The 22,162-nt window shown below is 50.2% G+C and overlaps 1 protein-coding gene across 1 annotated transcript in view; it reads left to right on the top strand.

Moving 5' to 3' along the window:
* Nucleotides 1–22,162, top strand: part of VWA5B2 (von Willebrand factor A domain containing 5B2) — a 453,973-nt gene that overhangs the window by 361,116 nt on the left and 70,695 nt on the right. Inside the window, exon 48 of the mRNA XM_029617330.1 lies at nucleotides 10,382–10,496. Coding sequence (XP_029473190.1) covers nucleotides 10,382–10,496 — 115 coding nt within the window. The remainder of the gene's footprint in view (nucleotides 1–10,381; nucleotides 10,497–22,162) is intronic.

Raw genomic sequence — 22,162 nt, 5'->3', positions numbered from 1 at the left:
GTGGGGTCCTGTCAACATTTCTTTTTCCATGGAGTGAATCTCTCACTTTTTTCCTTACTGTTAAGGATTTTCTAGTGCTTTTTCAGTGTTTTTTTTCAATGCAAAGTTACTGATGGGATTGTGTGGATCGACGCAGGTTCCCTCGGTTCTCCCCTCTATCTTCCCTAGGTAGGTTTTTCAAGTTTCAAGGTAGTATTTTTTCATATTCAATCTCCGGGGTGGCAGTACATTCAGTAACTAGTGGCCCTCGAGGGCTGCTGCTATCAGTTTTGATCTCGTGTCCCTTTTGTTTCAGGAGGACTATGTCTATAACGGATCCCCATGTAATAGATGTATCTTTTGCTTGGGGTCATTGCTTGATACCCAGTGTGGCTGCAAAGGTGCACAAATAACCCCCAAAGGAGGCTGAATTTATTTGGAGAAGATGGACCAAATTCTTCAGGCACTGGAAGACTGATCCATTGACATCGGAAGCATCAACATCGAAGGACCTCAAAGCTGCATTGATGGCCATTGAGCCATTGACGTCGGTGGGGCCATCGGGTCTGTTGGCGTTGGTAACTGTCAGGGACTCCGTAAATGGGCTATTGCCCAGCTCTTCAAGGTTGAAAAAATCAGGTTTGTCTTCTTTGACCTAGGCACTGGGGAAGGACTGTGCCAAGCATCAAGGGAAGCCAAGGAAGTATTGGCATTGATCTCCATCGATGCATGGTGCCAGGCACGGGGATGCTCCAGCTTTGTTTGAGATGCCCCTAAAGTGACCCTATGGTCCATGATTCCCAGGGGTTTGTCATGGTCTTCACCGGTCCAGATGTCCACCACCATTCCTCCTCTCAGTTCCAAAGAGGATCTGGTCATGCCTTCTGGCTCCCAGTCCATCACTGAAAATCTTTGAAGAAGAGCTGAAGAAGTGAGTGCAGCTAGCCATGGAGAAGGCACTGTAGGACCTTGGTGTTAGAGCGTTAATGGAACTGTTATTCTTCAAGCCGCTGCTCAGCTCCCTTCAAGTGCTTATCGGTGCTCTACTCACACCATCCATGGTTCCTTAGAGGAGGAACTTTCCCAAAGATGGGTCAGCCTTGGGGGTTCTGGCCCACCCGGCTAGTCACTTCAGTACATGTATTGCTGGTCGAGGACCGAGCACCTCGGGAGCCCTCCTCTGTCGATGTCAGTGAGAAGGACTCCCCTTTACTCATGGCGGAGAGGCTCCTCAGGATCTTCAGAAGACGAGGCATTGGATGGCCTCCATGCCAGCAGAAGGAAGTCTCCTATAAAAGATCTTTCCTTTCCAGTTTTGTCTGGCTGATGGCTGAGGCCTTCTCATTTACTTTACAAACGGAGCAGGATATCCAGCAGGAGATACTGGATATTCTGTGGTAGGTGGAGCCTCTTAAGGAGATCATAGCAGTCCCAGTCCACAAGATCTTTATGGAGTTGTTGATGAGGATGTGGGAGAACCCTCTCTCAGTGGCTTCCATTAACAAGATGTTGCATCCATCGGTCGCAGTCGGCTGCGACTGCTCTGCCTTACCTCTTTTCTACCCTTTTCCTCCTCCTTGGGCAAGATGGCTGCTCCAGTGCCGAAACCCTTGGCGTCTCCAACTCAGCATGGGTGTCCCAGTCCGCCATGCTCCATCCTGTGGCCTCCTAGGGCGCGCGCGCACGTTGCCTATGCTTAAGTTCACATCATTGCGGGAACCTTGGGGGCGCCCCCCACCGTATGACGTCAATACCTCCAGGTATTTAAGTCTCCACTATGCAATCTACTTTGAGTTAGCAAGGACTTCGGTTTAGCTACTCTGACCGCTCTAAGCTGCTCGCTTAGACGCCTCGCTACCCTCCGGGGAATCTCGCTCCTAACGAAGCTCTAGGCACCCGCTCCTCGGGGACCTCTAGCTTCCACCAACCCTTCGGAGTTTCTACTAACTAGATAACCGCTCCTTGGGGGTCTCTCTTTATCTATTTCAGGATCCTCTGGACTATCAGGTACTCGCTCCTCGAGGGCCTATCAATCCAGTATTTTCCACACCACGGACCTCTGGTCCCACCATCTTCATTACCAGGAAGACGCCTGCACTACATTCCTGTGAGTACTTCTATGATCCGGTTCTCCAACTCCACCCACCAGGCTTGTCTTTTCCTGCACTGCGGGTTCCTATATGCCTTGAACATCTGGGTGAGACTCTACATCTGAGACTGTCTGAACGTATTGGCACCTTACCGGACTACAGTGCCTTTCCTTCCTGCCTCATATCATCTATCTACAGCAGTACAATAAAGCTTTCCACCTACAAGTGTCTGCTCTCTGAGTCTAGCTAAACGCTGTGGTTCCCCACGGGGCCCCTCCCCATGGGAGGAGTCATCTCCACTGCGACTAAGGGTCCATATGATGCCACAAACACAACACAAGAAGGCGGACGTGGTCTACCTCATCCAGAAGGCTCCCAGATTCCACAAGCGGCTGCCACACCAATAGATAGTGGTTGAATCCACTCTCAAGAAGACCACGTGTACTCTGACCCACTCCTCGGTGCCCTCTAGGAGGGTTCCAAGGGTCACGGATTCTCTTGAGAAGAAGGTATTTCAGGGATCTATTCTCATTGCTAGCGTAGCAGCCTACCAGCTTTTCATTAGCCAATACAGGTGGGATATCCTGAAGCAGGTGCAAGAGGTGGCCAAGCAGCTGCCGCAGCAGCAGCAGGACACCCTCCAGTCACTGGTGAATAAAGGTCTGGAGTGCAGAAAATATGGGGTCTACTTGACCTACAATATTTTGGAGGTGGCATCAAGAATCTCAGCCGCAGTGATCAGTGCCTGCAGACTCACTTGACTGCGGGCCTCAGATCTCCATCAAGAGGTGCAGGAAAGGCACAGGAGAGAATCTGTTCAGAAATTGCATGACGCATGCAGTAGCATAGATCCATGATCACTGTACAATGCTCCAGCAACTCTCCAAAAGCACTCAAGTCCAAGCTTCATCATCTAGGAAGTCCTCGAGATCAGATCCAAGGAAGCCTTTCTTCCAACCGAGGAGAAATTATCCTCTGCTGTTTCAGTCCTGGCAGTAACAGCAGGCCCTTGTAGCTGTCCCAGGCAACAGAGGGCTCCTAAATCCTAGACAGCACCTCAGTCAATTTTTGGTATGGAGTTTAGACTGGAATGGATTGGGTGTAGCCAAGACCCTGGTAACTATGTCAAAGGACCTTCCGGTCAAGGGCAGGCTGTGGTTCTATGTGAGCCAGTGGCCCAGAATAACCTCAGACCAGTGGGTCCTCGACATCATTCAAAGTAGTTGAGCCCATTCCACTGGACAGAGAAGGTGAGAATTCTGTTCCCGGTACTTCCTGATTCCAAAGAAAACCAGGGATCTCCATCCTATCCTAGACCTAAGGGTCTTGAAAAAAATTTCTAAAAAGAGAAAAGTTCAAGATGATTTCTCTGGCCTCCTTGTTTCCTTTTCTGCAAAAAGGGGATTGACTAGGCTCTCTCAATCTAAAAGACACCTACACTCACTTTGAGATCTTCCACAGCCACTGGAAGTATCTCCGATTCATGGTGGAAAAACAGCACTTCCAGTACCGCATTCTGCCGTTTGGATTAGTGCTGCCCTGTGGGTCTTTAGGACAAGCAAAGTAGGTTAGACGCCAAGAAATGTCCGATTATGACTTTTTATTGGAGTTTTCCGATAAATTTTTCCAATTAGAGGTGAGACGATACATGTTGATTCTCCACATCTAAAAATATCAGGAAGTGATTGATGTGAGTTGAACTCATATACATAAAACATTCACTTCAGACAGCCCCTGAGGCAGCCCCAATGTGGGGGTGAAACTCGGCTTGAGTCGGGTTCCTTTTATTGAAAATACGTCTCCAATAAAAAGTCATAATCGGACATTTCTTGGCGTCTAACCTACTTTGCTTGTCCTCACAGCCTTCTTAGATAGCCTACCCTCCTGCTTTGTTGGTCCATCACCTGTGGGTCTTTAGGAAATGCTTGGCCATGGTGGCAGCACACCTTCACAGACTGGGAGCCTACGTTTTTCCTTATCTGGATGATTGGCTGGTCAAGAGTACCTCTCAGGCAGGGGCTGAGGATTCCATGAGCTCGACCATCTGGGTGCTAGAGTTACCAAGGTTTGTCATCAACTACCTTATTTCTGCTTGTCACCTCAATTGGAATTTGAGTCATTCTAGACACTGCTCAGGCCAAGGCCTTCCTGCCGCAGCAACAGGCCATCACCTTGATTTCCATCACAGCAGAAATTCAAAGGAGCCAGCAGATATCAGCGTGGCACATGTTGAGACTGTTGGGCCACATGGTAGTACCATACATGTTACTCTCTTGGCACATCTGTACTTGTGAAGAGCCCAATGGATCCTAAGGTCCCAGAGGCTTCAGGTCACTCAAGATCTGCTGGACTGCATCCGAGTCACTCTGGGACTCTTTGTCCTGGTGGCAAGGAATTTCCAATTTAGAATGAGGGGTGTCCTTCCAAATTTCTCAGGTGCAAATTGTCTTATCAACAGTTGTCTACCTTGCCTGGAGTGAGCATGTTGATAGGGTCAACACCCAGGGTCTGTGGTCTGCCCAGGAATGTTTCTTTCAAATCAACTTCCTGGAGCTCCATGCTGTGGGCTTTCAGAAATCAGCTGTTCAACAAAATTATGTTGCTCCAGACAGACAAACAAGTGGTGATGTACTACATCAACAAGCAGAGAGGTACAGGCTCTTACCTCCTGTGTTAAAAAGTGATCCAGATATGGTCTTGGGCCCTCTCCCATGGGATGGTGCTCAGGGCCACATATCTGGCTGTCTGGATAATGGGATAGTGAACAGACTGAGTTGCTCTTCAGACCCCTTGAATGGTCGCCAGACCAAGGGATAGTGAACCGGATCTTCCGCCTCTGGGGAACCCCAGAAGTGGACCCGTTGCGGCCCCTTGGAACAGAAAGGTTCCTCTGTTCTGTTCCCTGTTAAGGGCACATGCTTTTGCCCTTCATTGGGGCCAGGTCTACCGAACACGTATTCTCCAGCTCCACTGGTGGCAAAGGCTTTGTTGAAGCTCAGGGAGGAACAACAGGGCTATGATTCTCATAGCTCCCCATTGGCCAAAACAGGTCTGGTTTCCGCTCATTTAAGAGCTGTTCATCTGTGATCAGATTGGGAGCGGGACAGGGTACGGCATCCCAACCTTCAGGCCTTGTCGCTCACAGCATGGATGTTGAAAAGTTGATCCTGCAACCCCTCAATCTCTCAGAAGATGTGTCTTGTGTCCTCATAGCTTTCAGAAAGTCTTCCACCAGGAAATCCTATAGACTGAAGTGGAGGGGGTTTGTCATGTGGTGTGAGCAAAAGGCTCCAGACTCTTTCTCCTGCTCAAAATAAAAACTGCTTGACTACTTTCTACACCTTTCTGAAACTGGTATCAGACCAACTTAGGGTTCATCTGAGTGCGATTGGTGCATATTACCATGGTATAGAGGGTAAGTACATCTATGTACAACCTATATTTGAACATTTCATGTTGGGTCTGCTTCAACTGAAGCCTTCCTTAAAGCCTCCTGCTGTGTCCTGGGACTTCAGTGTGGTTTTAGCTCCTTTTGAGTCACTGCACTCCTATGACCTGAAGTAGCTGATCTGGAAGATCGTATTTTAGGTAGCAGTCACTTCAGCGCGCAGGGTCAGTGAGCTCCTGGCCTTGGTTAGTTATCCACCTTACATTAAGTTTTTTCATGAAAGAGTGGTCTTGTGTACTCATCCTAAATTCCTGCCTAAGTTGGTGTTGGACTTTCATCTTAACAGGTCCATCATCCTGCAAATATTCTTTCCCAGGCCTTGCACAGTTTGGACTACGAGAGAGCCTTAGCCTTCTATCTGGAGCAGACAGAAGCCCATAGTCCACTAAGCTCTTTGTTGCTTTTGACCAGAACTGGCTGGGAATCGTCATTGCCAAACAGATGTTTTCCAATTGGCTAGCAGACTGCATCTCCTTCTGTTATGTCGAGATGGGATTACATCTTGTGGATCATGCTAAGGCTCACTCTGTCCGAGTCATGGCAGCATCGGTAGCCCACGTGTGAACAGTCCCCAAGGAGGAGATCTGTAGAGTTGCGACATGGAGTTCCATCCACTTATTCATATTGCATTACTGTTTGGATAGGGATGGCCAATGCAACAGCAGGTTTGGCCAATCTGTCCTTCGGAACTTGTTTAAGGTTTAGAACCCAACTCTGCTCCTGCCTAGAGCCTGTTATTTCTGTTCAGGGTGCCCCCGTCCCCCTCCTGTTTCAAACAAAACATGGTAGTTGTGCTTAATGGCACCAGTTTTGTTGGTTCCCTTTTATATCGGGGGGGGGGGGGGGCTGCCTGCAGGTAGGGATTGACCCATGTATGAGGATTGATGGGATTGACCCATCTTGCTTGATCTCAGAGAAAGCAGAGTTGCTAAATTGTAACAGGTGTTCTCTGAGGACAACAGGATGTCAGTCCCCACAAGATCAGCCCCTCTCCCTTTGCAGTTAGGTCTCCATGTCATTAATTTTTCTTTAATTCTGAGGGGACCCCCGCATAACCACATGGTATAATGCATGCTCAGAGAAGTTCAGTCAGAGTTCTAGAGCCTTTAACATACGTTTTCCGTGCCAGGCGCCATCGGATGCTGTCACTCGTGTGTGAGGACTGACATCCTGCTATCCTCCAAGAACAGGTAAGCAACTCTGCTTTCTCTACTACAATCATCTATTCAGAATTCAGCTACACAACTTATCTTCCTTCAGCATTGCAATGACCATGTAATCCCTCTTCTGAAGTTGCTATATTGCCTTCCTGTCTACTTCTGCATATAGTTCAAGCTTCTCTTACTCGCTTATCTCTGCATTCATTCTTCAGCTCCTCTCTACTCTCACCCTACACCATTCCTCCACTGCCACCTCCTCGCTGCACTTTCCACTTTACTCTGCCATCTGCCTGGAAAAGACTTCCTGATTCAGTGAGTCACACTTCCTCTGGCCATCTGTATCCCTTTAGAAATGGTACCTAGCATTTATGCTCCTACCTGGAGCTCCATATCCAGAAGCCTTTAGCGGGATAACTCAGAAATTATATGGCTAAATTGATATTTGACCTGGGTGAGAGTCCAGCGTCCGAAATTCAACACCATTCAAGTTAAGTATTTATTGATATGCTTTACCCCTGAAGCAGTTAATGGTTTATTTATTTATTTTAACTCTTCTATACCGTCATTAAGTTAGTTAACCATCACAACGGTTTACAGAAAGGCACTATAATAAAAATTACGAGTGGTATAGCTTACCAATTAAAAACATGTGCCATCATAGTATGGTTACAATTTATACAATAACTATGTGTGTAGTTTAGGCTAGCTAGCTGATGTGGGGTTACAGTACCATTATAGGCTTGCAAAAACTGTGTTTTAGTAATTACAGTTTTTAATTGCATAAAAAATATTTTTTTAAAAGAGAACAATAGGAGTTGCATTGTGGATATTGAAATAAATATTGTTTTGGATGCATGATTGAGAAGACCAATTTGCACTTCTATTAAAAGTAAATTCATATTTGGACATTTCTCCAGTTAAATTCTAGCCAAATCCCTTATTATCCAGCTCGGATTTGGATGGATAAGTTAGGGGCATTCTAGGGACGTAACTAGAAGGAATAGTTAGCTGGATGCATTATTAGTCTAACTCCTATATTAAGAGATAGCCAGATAACTTATTCAGTTAAATCTAGTTATCCCGTAACCCTGTCCTAAAGTTAGCTGAATAGACTTATCTGGCTAACTTTAAAATAGCTGCATATATTCAGTGGCGTGCTTCCACTGCTGAATTAACAGGATAGTTTTATCCGACTAACTAGCCAAGCTGCACAGCAGCTGAATGTGAACCCCCTGTTGTCCATCTGAAAATCAGAAAAGAAAAAAGTTCATAAAAAGAATTGTATAAGGGAGACAAATAATAATGAGGTCCACATTCAGAGGCATTTTCCTGGATAAGTCAAGGCTTATCTGGCTAATTGCTGACTTTTGATTAATTTGAACACTTATCCAGCTAAACTTTAACCAGAAAATGTAGGAGCATTTGAGGGGGATTTCTGGGAGGAGTTAGGTTAGATGGATAAGTTATCTGCAGGGCTGGCACTGGGCCTAGGGTGCCGACTGTTAGGAGGCATGAGCGATGTGGGTCTGCGAGCGGTACTGCCACCAGTCATGGCCCCACGTGGCTTGCGCATCCTAATGGGGGTGGAGGTGTGGCCGGGTGGGAGCAGGCACAAGGCAGAAGGTGCCTGGGGCCCCTAATCCCCTTGCACCGGCCCTGGTTATCTGACTAACTCTGATATTCAGCCGGATAACATTTATTTATTTATTTAGACGTTTTATATACCATTGTTCCATATAAAGATCACAACAGTTTATAAAATTAACATTCATAATATAAATCAACAAATGTTTTCAGTTTAAGGGGTTAGTATTCACAGCTTACTGGTTGTGCCATAGAGCTGTTCTAAAGTTAGCCAAATAAACTTATCTTTAAGATAGCCGTTCATATTCAGCAGTGCGGCTGGCAGGATGGTAGGACAGCTGCAGAGAGTTGGGAGTGCGATGGCAGGACAGCTGCTGTGGGATGGCAATGTGATAGCAGGACATCTGCGCTGAGCTGGCAGTGTGATGGAAGGTCAGTGACAGTTTGATGGCAGAGCAGCTGCTGTGAGATGGTGGGACATCTGCAATGAGATGGCAATGTGATAGCAAGAGTGGCGTATGATCGCAGGGCAGCTGCTGTGAAATGGCAGTGTGATAGCAGGTCACCTGTGATGTGATGGCAAGACAGCTGTGATGAGATGGCAGTGTGATGGCAGGGCAGCTGCTGTTAGAGATGGCAGGACAGCTGTGAGAGATGGCAGTGTGATGACGGGACAGCTGTGAGAGATGGTAATGTGATGGCAGGACAGCTGCAGTGAGAGATGGCAGTGTGATGGCAGGGCAGCTGCTGTTAGAGATGGCAGGACAGCTGTGAGAGATGGCAGTGTGATGACGGGACAGCTGTGAGAGATGGTAATGTGATGGCAGGACAGCTGCAGTGAGAGATGGCAGTGTGATGGCAGGGCAGCTGTTGTGAGAGATGGCAGTGTGATGGCAGGACAGCTGCTGTGAGAGATGGAAGTGTGATGGCAGGACAGCTGCTGTGAGAACTGGCAGTGTGATGGCAGGGCAGCTGTGAGAGATGGCAGTGTGATAACAGGACAGCTGTGAGAGATGGCAGTGTGATGGCAGGACAGCTGCAGTGAGAGATGGCAGTGTGATGGCAGGGCAGCTGTTGTGAGAGATGGCAGTGTGATGGCAGGACAGCTGCTGTGAGAGATGGAAGTGTGATGGCAGGACAGCTGCTGTGAGAACTGGCAGTGTGATGGCAGGGCAGCTGTGAGAGATGGCAGTGTGATAACAGGACAGCTGTGAGAGATGGCAGTGTGATGGCAAGACAGCTGCTGTGAGAGATGGCAATGTGATGGCAGGACAGCTGTGAGAGATGGCAGTGTGATGGCAGGGCAGCTGTGAGAGATGGCAGTGTGATGGCAGGGCAGCTGTGAGAGATGGCAGTGTGATGGCAGGACAGCTGCTGTGGGATGGCAGTGTGATGGCAGGACAGCTGCTGTGGGATGGCAGTGTGATGGCAAGACAGCTGCTGTGAGAGATGGCAATGTGATAACAGGACAGCTGTGAGAGATGGCAGTGTGATGGCAGGACAGCTGCTGTGAGAGATGGCAATGTGATGGCAGGGCAGCTGTGAGAGATGGCAGTGTGATAACAGGACAGCTGTGAGAGATGGCAGTGTGATGGCAGGACAGCTGCTGTGAGAGATGGCAGTGTGATGGCAGGGCAGCTGCAGTGAGAGATGGCAGTGTGATGGCAGGGCAGCTGCAGTGAGAGATGGCAGTGTGATGGCAGGGCAGCTGCAGTGAGAGATGGCAGTGTGATGGCAGGGCAGCTGTGAGAGATGGCAGTGTGATGGCAGGGCAGCTGCAGTGAGAGATGGCAGTGTGATGGCAGGGCAGCTGTGAGAGATGGCAGTGTGATGGCAGGGCAGCTGCAGTGAGAGATGGCAGTGTGATGGCAGGGCAGCTGTGAGAGATGGCAGTGTGATGGCAGGGCAGCTGCAGTGAGAGATGGCAGTGTGATGGCAGGACAGCTGCAGTGAGAGATGGCAGTGTGATGGCAGGACAGCTGCTGTGGGATGGCAGTGTGATGGCAAGACAGCTGCTGTGAGAGATGGCAGTGTGATGGCAGGAAGGCTGCAGTGTGATTATATTGACAATGTCCTTAATTTTGTTCAGATAACCTCATTGATATTGAATGTTTCTTCAGATGTTTCAGCTTTGGCTTTGGCTCCAGTGTCTGCCACAGACTTCTGAAGGGGGTGGCGAAGGTGAGCGGGGGCAGAGCAGAGTTCTTCTGCGAGGGGGAGAGACTGCAGCCCAAGGTAATTCCTTCTTGCACTCTTTCCAGGTCACTGAATGGAAGCTGGGATCCCCCTGTATCAGTACCAGGGTCTTTAAAAAAAAAAAATCAGACCTTTCTCTCCTTAACTTGCTTGAACTCTGCCTTGCTTCAGCAGCGTGGAGGTGAGCACACTCACGGGAGGAAGGCCTGGGGCCGCTACTGGATCTGTGAGCACACACTGGCCTCACAGAGCCCCCACTCACAAGCCCCCCTCCCGCTAGCTGCTGCTGCGGTTATCATTAAGGAGAACGGGGCAGGGGAGTGAGAGTGGAGTCAAGGCTTGAGAGCTGGGGAATGGGAAAGCCCCTGGAGTCAAGGAAATGTCCACTGATTGATTACCACACTGTTAAGGTGGTGCTGACGACCAGCCCTCCCTTTCAGAAAAACTGGCCAAGCCAACCAAATACTGGCCAACTGGGCCCTAAAGCCTTCCTACTAAAAATTGTGCCAAGTGTTGCCATAGCAGAGTTTGGGTAAAAGGGTAGGATTGCCAAATTTAAAAAATAAAAGGAACCTTCAATCCCCCAAACTCAATCTCAACTTTCCATCTCCTGCAGGCATCCTCACAAGCCCCCCTCCTCTTCCCTGTGGACGGTTTATTCTCCCCCCTCCCCCCCCCCCCATGACATGGACCTTCCCTTCTGAAACAGGAGCTGGTCCTAGGCCTACAGCGCCCGCATGTCTAATCCGTCTGAAAATCAGAGTATAAATCAATCAAATAAATAACTGTAAAGGAGGCATTGGCAGCTGTGAGACGCATGGGCTGGGGACTTAGCTCGTGCACACTCTGCTCCCAGGCCCTGCTGTGGCCATGCACATGCGGGCTCTGCCCCCAACCTCCTCCTCTCACAGCTGCTTGCAGCTTTAGTGTCCATGCTGGGGCTAAAGCTTGAATTTACCAATAGGCAGAGTAGACAAGGGCCCAGAAGCAGCTGCCCCAGTGCGTGGAAGTGATCTCCAGTAGCTGCTTCTGCAGGACTGACATGTCATCGGAGAAGCACCCGGGGGTGGGGGTGGGGGGATGGACGGCTGTCCACACACCTAAGGGAGGCTGGGGGTCTACATCTGCCACTGGCTGGGCCTAGGCCTGGTCTCTGTTTCAGATGAAAAATGTCTGCGGGGGAGGGCAAAGGGGCCATGAGGGTTGGGAGAGTGGTTTTCTGCTGGGGAGGGGTTGGCAGAATGCCAGTGATTAAATTGCTGGATGCTGGCCCTCCTTTACCAAAATCAGGAAGAGCAGAGCAATACCGGGCAGCGGGTAACTGTAAGTGCGGGTTATGGGATCCTTGTAGGCTCATGGTTTCTGTAAGTGACTCCTGAGCTCCTTGCAAGCCCAGAGTTTGTGTAAGAGGAATTACAGGATCCTTATAGGCCCAGGGTTTATGTTAAAGGGGGGAGGGAGTGTGGTGATAGGATCATCACAGGCCTAAAGCTTGTATAAGGGGTGGGGGGCATTATACAAGGATTGTGTAAAAGGCAGGGGATTACAGGGTCATCATAGGCTTTTGGGGATTGTATAAATGGGGGGTTATAGGATCCTCACAGATCTAGGGACTGCATAAGTGAGGTTATAGGATCCTCTCAGATCTAGGGACTGCATAAGTGAGGTTATAGGATCCTCTCAGATCTAGGGACTGCATAAGTGAGGTTATAGGATTGTCACAGATCTAGGGACTGCGTAAGTGAGGTTATAGGATTGTCACAGATCTAGGGACTGCACAAGTGAGGTTATAGGATCCTCACAGATCTAGGGACTGCATAAGTGAGGTTATAGGATTGTCACAGATCTAGGGACTGCGTAAGTGAGGTTATAGGATTGTCACAGATCCAGGGACTGCATAAGTGAGGTTATAGGATCCTCACAGATCCAGGGACTGCATAAGTGAGGTTATAGGATCCTCACAGATCCAGGGACTGCATAAGTGAGCTTATAGGATCCTCTCAGATCTAGGGACTGCATAAGTGAGGTTATAGGATCCTCACTGATCTAGGGACTGCATAAGTGAGGTTATAGGATCCTCACAGATCCAGGGACTGCATAAGTGAGGTTAGAGGATCCTCTCAGATCTAGGGACTGCATAAAGGAAAATTAGTTTCTTACCTGATAATTTTCGTTCCTGTAGTACCAAGGATCAGTCCAGGACACCTGGGTTGTGACTCCGCACCAGTAGATGGAGACAGACTAAAACTTGTGGGCGGAGCATATATGCCCCTGTGCCAGTCACAGCCCCTCAGTCATACGTAATGTCAAAGTAGAACACAACCAGAGAACTAAACTAGCTAGAAACCGCTAATAGAACGGGGAAAAACACCCCTCCTGGAAACAGACTCTCCAACCAAGAGAGTTAAACAAGCGGAACAGAAGAATTCAGAACAAAGAGCGGACTCTCCATTACTTCAGCGTAGCACTGCGGGCGGGATCCTGGACTGATCCTTGGTACTACAGGAACGAAAATTATCAGGTAAGAAACTAATTTTCCTTTCCCTGTACGTACCAGGATCAGTCCAGGACACCTGGGATGTACCAGAGCTAAATTACCGAGGGTGGGAAGCAGAGAGTCCCGCTCGGAGTACCCTCTCTCCAAATCCTCCGGGATCGGTAGCCCGGACATCCCCCGAACTGCCTGATAAAGGTATACAACGACTTCCAGGTAGCCGCCCCGCAAATCTCTTGAGGCAATACCGGAGAAGCCTCCGCTCAAGGTGCCGCCTGCGCACGAGTCGAGTGAGCCCTCCGGCCCACGGGAAGCGGTTTTCCCCGCACCCAGTACGCCGAAGCAATGGCCTCCTTAAGCCACCGCTGAAGCAATGGCCTCCTTAAGCCACCGGGCGATCGTTGTGCGAGACGCTGCGGCCCCTTACTTAGGACCAGAGAACAGGACAAACAGATGATCTGTGACCCAAAACGGATTACTGACCTCCAGATATCGGAGGAGGGACCTCCGCACGTCAAGCGTCCGCAATTCTCTCGCTTCTGGAACAGAGAACTCCCTGGCCGCCAAAGCGGGCAGTTCCACCGATTGATTCATACGACAAGACGACACCACTTTCGGTAGGAAGGAAGGAACTGTGCGCAAAGAAACTCCGGAATCGGAAATACGCAAAAAGGGGTTCACTACAGGACCGGGCCTGCAACTCGGAAACACGCCGCGCCGAGGCGATCGCTACCAAGAACGCCGTCTGAAGAGTGAGGTCCTTAAGAGTCGCGCGTTTCAAAGCTCAATATGCGCCGTGCATAGGGAGGAGAGAACCCCGATGAGGTTCCAAGCCGGACAAGAACCCAGTTGAGGTCCCAAGCCGGACAAGGAAGACGCAAGGGAGGACGAAGGCGTTTGGCACCCCGGAGGAAGCGAGCAAAGTCCGGGTGGAGCGCTAGGGACGTACCACGGACCGTACCCCGAAAACAACCGAGCGCTGCCACTTGAACCCTGCAAACAACCGAGCACTGCCACTTGAACCCGAAGGGAACTGCACGCCAGGCGACCAGCCTGGAGGAACGCCAGAATGTCGGAGACGGAAGCCGAAGTGGAGACCACCCCACGCTGCACGCACCAGTCCTCAAAGACCACCCAGACACGGACATATGCCAGACGGGGCCCTGATGGAGCAGGCCCGCCATACCGTGAAACCGAAGGGGCGCCGTTACCGCCAGCTGGGCGAGGTCTGCAAACCACGGCCGGCGCGGCCACTCCGGTGCCACCAAGACTACCTCGGCCGGGTGCAATTCTATGCGCCGTAGAATCATGCCGATCATCGGCCACGGGGGAAACACGTAGAGCAGCACATCCGTCGGCCAGGGAGGCACCAACTCATCGACGCCTTCTGCCCCCCGTTCTCGACATCGATTGTAAAATCGCGGGGCCTTCGCGTTGTGCCACGTGGCCATCAGATCCATGTGGGGCACCCCCCACGTTTTGCAAATGAGCAGAAAGCTTCGTCCCCCAACTCCCACACTCCGGGATCCAGACGATGACGGCTGAGAAAATCCGCCTGCACGTTGTCGACTGCCGCAATGTGAGACGCTGCTATGTTGCTGAGATGTAGCTCCGACCAGGCCATCAAGCGCTGAGTCTCCTCCACCACCTGGGGGCTCCTTGGTCCGCCCTGGCGTTTGATGTATGCCCCTGTGGTCGCATTGTCCGACAACACTCGAACTGCCTTCCCCCGCAGCAACGGCAGAAAGGCTTGCAGGGCCAGACGGACCGCTCTGGTCTCTAGGCGCGCTCTGGGCTCTAGGCGATTGATAGACCACTGGGCTTGCGACACGGGCCATAGGCCTTGGACCGAGCTCCCCAGGCAGAGCAGGCTGGACCTCGCGTGTCCCTTGAGTGGAAGCGGTAGATGGAATTCCTCAGAGACCGGCTTCCAGCGGGATAGTAAGGATGACTGTAATGGACGCAGATGAGCGAATGCCCAGGGAACCAGTGCCAGCGTTGAAGCTAGACCCTAGGACCGTAAGGTAGTCGCAGACCCGCGGTTAGCGGAGAGACAATAAGCGACGTACTTGAGCTTGCAGTTTGCACCTCCGTTCGTGTGACAGGAACACCTTGCCCTGCTTCGTGTCGAAAAGAGCTCCCAGATATTCCAAGGTCCGCGTGGGTGTCAGATGACTCTTGCTATAGTTGACCACCCATCCTAGGGACTGCAGAAGGTGGAGGGCCCTGGCTACCGCCATCCGACACTGATCCTCGGACTTTGCCCGAATTAACCAATCGTCCAGGTAAGGGTGGACCAGGAGACCTTCTCGGCGCAGAGACCTTCTCGGCGCAGCTGCGCCGCCACCACGACCATCACCTTCGAGAATGTACGTGGGGCCATCGCGAGCCCGAACTGGAGCGCTCGGAACTGGTAATGCCGCCCTAGGACGCAGACCTGAGGAAGCGTTGGAACGATGGATGAATGCCTATGTGAAGATATGCCTCCGTGAGAAGATGTAGCTCCGACCTCCAGGGAGGCTAGAAACTCGCCGGGCCTTACCGCGGCGATGACTAAACGAATCGCCTCCATTGTGAAGTGAGGAATCCGAAGGCATCGGTTCACCCCTTGAGATCCAGAATGGGTCTGGACGTGCCGTCCTTCCTTGGGACGATGAAGTAGATGGAGTAACGGCCCTTGTCGTGTTGGCTGACCGGGACTGGAGAAATAGCTCCCAAGCCTGCTAAGCGTTGGATGGTGTCGAGCACCGCCGCCTTCTTCTCGGGAGTCTTGCAAGGCGAGACCAGGAACTTGTCCGCTGGGGTGTGAGCAACATCCAACGCGTAGCCGCGTCCTATGACCATGAGGACTCACTGGTCCGCCGTTACACCGGGCCATCTCTCGGAAATGACATCAACCGTACCCCGCCGTTGGAAACGGCGTGCCGAGGCTGCGGCGAGAGATGGGCCGACCCCCTTTCATTGCGAAGACTTGGGCGCCGTGATTGCCAGGCACCTCCTTGTCTACCGAAGCGCCTACCTCGAAAGGACTGTTGCTGCCACTGCGGAGTACGGGAGGAGGAAGACCTATACGAGCGCCCGGACGACCTTTGAGGACGCGACCTCCTGGGACCCCGAGAAAGAGAACTGGCCGAAAACGAGGACCTCGCCCAGGATCTATCCTCGGGAAGCTAGAAGGCCCTGTTTTTCCCCCCCAGGGAACTCGTTAACTCGTCCAATTCCTTGCCAAACAGCAAAGTCCCTTGAATGGTAATGCCCCGAAATGAGCCTTGGAAGAACCATCCGCCGCCCAGTTGCGCAACCACAAAAGTCGGCGTGCCGAGACAGCCGCTACCATGGACCTAACCGACGTGAGCAGCAAATCGTGCAGCGCATCCACGCCATATGCTATTGCAGCTTCCAAACGATCTGCCTGCGCTGCCTCGTCTGCGGAAAATCCGCATTGGCTTGAAGAACCTGGGCCCAGCGCAGACTGGCCCGCATGGCGAAATTCGTGCAGATGGCCTGCACTCCCAGCGCGGAAACCTCGAAATCTTCTTGAGCTGCACTTCCAGCTTCCTGTTCTGAAGGTCCTTGAGAGCTGCCGCGTCCGTGACCGGAATTGGTAGATCTCTTTGTTACCGCGGAGACCGCTGAGTCCACCTTGGGGAATATGAGAAGGTCCAGCGCATCCTCCGGAAGCGGGTAAAGCTTGTCCATGGCCTTACTGACCTTCAAAACTAACTCCGGGGTGTCCCATTCCGGAACAGAATATTCGTCGAGGAGAAGAAACGGGAAAGCCACTGCCGGAGCCGAGAGACCTAACAGGACCGGATCCATGTTTGCCTCCTGACGGACTACCACCAGAGGCGCTTCTATGCCCCGCTCCTGGAGAATGGCCGGAATTAAGGGTGGCAGGTCCTCCCTGCGGAAGAGCCGGAACACCTTGGGATCATCATTTTCCACTGCTTGGGATCCCTTTCCGGCGCCTGGCTGAGCGGATTCGTCCGTCCCCTCTCCGTCGGCCCCTTTCAGGGGCTTCTCAGGGGAATCAGAGTCCACCGCAGGGGGGAATCGGAATCGGCTTCCTGTGGGACGCCACGAGGAAGCCGCGTACTTCGGGAAGGGCCCCGGGACCCCTCCGCAGCGCCCTTAGGATTGCATGACGACTTCCCTGGGGGGGGCATTGCGGGGTCCCCCCCGGCCGCGCTTACTGCACGTACACTTTAGGACTTTGCGCAACGACAGCGCAAAATCCTCCGAAAGGGACCCCGAGGCTGAAGAATCCTCCTCTGAAAACCCCCGGGGACCAAGGGACCCCCGAGGGGACCCCCCTGTATCAACCCGCTGAGGAGAAAGCGCGGGAGGCAGGCCCGAGGCTCCTGCCGTTTCCCGCGCCATTTCACGGTCCGAGGCCAAAATGGCCGCCACTCCCGCGCTCAGCGGGAAAAAGTCTTGGGGCCGCTCTGCCGAGCCCCCCCCTGCGCGGCGGCGATCGTGCGCTGCGGGATCGAGCCCCCCCGAGGCGCCCCGGATGACCGCTCTCCACCCGGGAAGCAGGCCGCACACAGAGCACTGCGGTAAAGCCGCGCGCGCGCCGAGCCGCAGGCCCGACAGGCCGAGCCACGAGGCATGCCGACGAGCCGCGGCGAAGAGCGCACCGGGAGGAAAAATTAAATTTAGCGAAACCGGCCCCCCCGGCTGCCCCCCCGGCCTCCCCCCTGCCAGCGGCGCCCCCCCCGGAGACCCCACGGAGCGGCGACGCAAAGCAGCAGAGAGCTGAAGCCAGAGAGAACCGAAAACAAAAGTAAAACAATTTTTTTTTTTTTTTTTTACAAAACAACGCTTGTCGCTGTCCGCGGTCCTGGAGCCCTAGTCCAGCAGGGGTGAGTGAACCGGGCTCCCCGGTGTCACCCCTGACGCTGCTACTGGGAAAGCCGGGTCCTCGACCCTAGCAGCGGCCTCAACCAGGGGGGGGTAGTCCCCTCAGGACCTCACAACCCCCCTGGGAGACAGGGCGGACGGGACCTCAGGGACAATTTAGCAAAATCAAATTTAGCAAAATCAAAATCCCAATTAACAACACTAAACTGGCCTAAAACCAAGAAAAAGAAAGAACCGACCCTGACGGAGTACCAGAACCAGGGCAGGAAGGAGCTGTGACCTGACCTGCACCACCTACTGGAGACAGAGTAAGACTGAGGGGCTGTGACTGGCACAGGGGCATATATGCTCCGCCCACAAGTTTTAGTCTGTCTCCATCTACTGGTGCGGAGTCACAACCCAGGTGTCCTGGACTGATCCTGGTACGTACAGGGAAGTGAGGTTATAGGATCCTCACAGATCCAGGGACTGCATAAGTGAGGTTATAGGATCCTCACAGATCTAGGGACTGCATAAGTGAGCTTATAGGATCCTCACAGATCTAGGGACTGCATAAGTGAGCTTATAGGATCCTCACAGATCTAGGGACTGCATAAGTGAGGTTATAGGATCCTCACAGATCCAGGGACTGCATAAGTGAGGTTATAGGATCCTCTCAGATCTAGGGACTACATAAGTGAGGTTAGAGGATCCTCTCAGATCTAGGGACTGCGTAAGTGAGGTTATAGGATTGTCACAGATCTAGGGACTGCACAAGTGAGGTTAAAGGATCCTCACAGATCTAGGGACTACATAAGTGAGCTTATAGGATCCTCACAGATCCAGGGACTGCATAAGTGAGGTTAAAGGATCCTCTCAGATCTAGGGACACTGCATAAGTGAGGTTATAGGATCCTCACAGATCCAGGGACTGCATAAGTGAGGTTATAGGATCCTCACAGATCCAGGGACTGCATAAGTGAGGTTATAGGATCCTCACAGATCCAGGGACTGCATAAGTGAGGTTATAGGATCCTCACAGATCTAAGGACTGCATAAGTGAGGTTATAGGATCCTCTCAGATCTAGGGACTGCATAAGTGAGGTTATAGGATCCTCTCAGATCTAGGGACTGCATAAGTGAGGTTATAGGATCCTCTCAGATCTAGGGACTGCATAAGTGAGGTTATAGGATCCTCTCAGATCTAGGGACTGCATAAGTGAGGTTATAGGATCCTCACAGATCCAGGGACTGCATAAGTGAGGTTATAGGATCCTCACAGATCCAGGGACTGCATAAGTGAGGTTATAGGATCCTCACAGATCTAAGGACTGCATAAGTGAGGTTATAGGATCCTCTCAGATCTAGGGACTGCATAAGTGAGGTTATAGGATCCTCACAGATCCAGGGACTGCATAAGTGAGGTTATAGGATCCTCACAGATCCAGGGACTGCATAAGTGAGGTTATAGGATCCTCACAGATCTAGGGACTGCATAAGTGAGGTTATAGGATTGTCACAAACTCGGGGATTGTGTAAGGGTGGGGGGCCCCCAGAGTCTGTGTATAGAAATGTGTAGTACACTATGATGGCAGGAGTAAACGAGTTAGAAGGAAACTAAAAGGATCAGTTACATGCAGGAGACACGGCGAATGTTTAAAAGAGGTTAATGCAGCAGGTGTGCTGCTAAGGGTACATGAAAAATCAAGGTAAAAGCAGAACAAATGTATGTATTTATTTATGTATTAATTTTTATATACTGGCGTTCGATTTTACATATCACATCGGTTTACATTCAAACCAAATATGCAGGAAAACATATATAACAAAGAGTATGTAATTTCAAGTTATCCCAGCATTCGTTGAGGATCAGTCCCCCGACACGGCATCGGGAGGGACCAAGGCACCAAAATGAATGCAAAACATTTTTGACAGTACGGTACTTACCCCATTCCACTTTTCCACGTGCTTCTGCCCTCTGCTTTCAGATTTCATAAGTACCTTGGTACAATGGCACCACTCTTATTGTGACCCTGACGGCCTCATTGTTTATTAATCTGTGAATACTGTCATTATTTCATCCCATTTCTCCTATAGGTAAGTACCGTACTGTTCAATATTTTTTGCATTCATTTTGGTCTTTTCGTCCCATTTACACACCTTCTTTGAGATTTAAGTGGTTTTTAATTCTCCAACTATACGACACATTGCTTTTGGTGGTCACATTATATCTAACTTCTATATATTATTTTTTGTAGCTGCCCCATTGCTAGTTATGACGTTTTTGCACGTCATTGGTTACGTAGGGGGTAGGTGATAATTGTTAATATTGCCACGTTACTTACCTCCTTGGGATTGACTACTCTTATTTCCTCAGAGATTCCATTCAACACGTTTGTTATCAATCATTACATATACCATGTGGCTCGTCCCTCCCGATGTGCTTCCGTGTCGGGGGACTGATCTTCAATAAATGCTGTGATAACTTCAAATTACATACTCTCTATTATATATTTCTTCGCTTCTACCTTGATTTAATATGGACCATTTTTTATGTATCCTTAGCAACACACACCTGCTGCATTAACCAGTTTCTTAGTGTGTTTGCTCTGCGTTCCACAGCCTTCTGTGAATGTTTAAAAGAACCATCTTGGAAGCCCAGATAAAATGCATTTCACAAATTAAAAAAGGTTGAAAGGAGACGTGTCTCCCTCATTGGCTAAATGGTGCTGTGAAAAATGCATCCTTTAAAAAAAAAAGGAAAGCAGATCCAAATGAGGAAAATAAGAAAGAGCAAAAGCACTGGCAGATATAGTATAGTAAATAATGGCCCATATTATTAATAAAGCAGGCCAAGTAAGAGCATACGATATGCCATACTAGCTCAGACCAAAGGTCCAGCAAGCCCAGTATCCTGTCTCCAACTGTGGCCAATCCAAGTCACAAGTACCCAAACATTAAACAGATCCCAAGCTACTAATGCCGGCAACAAGCAGTGGCTATTCCCTATTGATTAATAGCAGTTTATGGTCGTCTCCTCCAGGAATTTATTCAAATCTTTTTTAAATCCAGCTACACTAACTGCCTTAACCACATCCTCTGGAAATGAATTCCAGAACTTAATTGTTCATTGAGTGAAAAATAATTTTCTCCGATTAGTTTTAATGTGCTACTTGCTAACTTCATGGAGTGCCCCCTAGTCTTTCTATTATTTGAAAGTGACAATAACTGGTTCACATCTACCTGTTCTAGACCTCTCATGATTTTAAACATCTCTATCATATCCCCCCTCAGCCGTCTCGTCTCCAAGCTGAAAAGTCCTAACCTCTTCAGCCTTTCCTCATAGGGGAGCTGTTCCATCCCCTTTATCATTTTGGTTGCCCTTCTCTGTACCTTCTCCATCACAATTATATCTTTTTTGAGATGTGGTGACCAGAATTGTACACAGTATTCAAGGTGCGGTCTCACCATGGAGCGATATAGAGGCATTATGACATCCTCCATTTTATTTGCCATTCCCTTTCTATTAATTCCTAACATTGTGTTTGCTTTTTGACTGCCACAGCACACTGAGCTGTTTATTTTACTGTAATATAAATTATGACACCCAGATCTTTTTCCTGGATGGTAACTCCTAAAATGGAACCTAAGATCGTGTAGCTACAGTATGGATTATTTTTCCCTATATGCGTCACCTTGCACTTGTCTACATTATATTTAATCTGCCATATTGACGCCCAGTCTTCCAGAATTTCAGGAGAAACTTGCAAACAGGCAAAAAATTAATAACAAAAATTATTTCATGTACATTAAAAACAATAAATCTGGATCATGAGATGTGCTGAACAGGGCAGATGTGTTTTGCTGCAGCTCCTGCACTTCTAGCATCTAATCCACTACCATCCTGAGCACTCCTGCAAAATAGATTGTCTGGAAGATGTCCACAATGTGCCCTCAAAATCCCTGTCTGCTATGTGGGCTGATCAGCCATCTAAAACACTGAAAAGTGGTTCTAAAGCTGCCCTGAGCAGCAGGGAGCAGGCCTTGGATGAGGATTGGCCTGCACTGGGGGGACTCCTGTAAGCCACTCGAAGCAGCTCACTGATTTATTTGAACCCTTTTCTACTAAGCTGACAATTACGATTAACAGAGAGCTGGTGGTGGTCGATGAAAAAGTGTCTGAGGTGGTAGCTTCTGTGCAGGAAACTACTGTTCGCATAGAAGCCGTTGAGATTCGGATGGATGATACTGAAATGGCTGTGACTGAGACAGGCTGCAAATTGGAGGGCTTGGAGAGGAGGTTCAAGGAGCTCACTGAGAGGTTGATGATTTAGAGAACATAGGCCGCAGGAGGAACATCAAATCAGTG

The sequence above is a fragment of the Rhinatrema bivittatum genome, chromosome 9 (assembly GCF_901001135.1).
Source record: "Rhinatrema bivittatum chromosome 9, aRhiBiv1.1, whole genome shotgun sequence".
Classification (NCBI taxonomy): domain Eukaryota; kingdom Metazoa; phylum Chordata; class Amphibia; order Gymnophiona; family Rhinatrematidae; genus Rhinatrema; species Rhinatrema bivittatum.
This window is presented reverse-complemented; position numbering and strand designations above follow the sequence as displayed.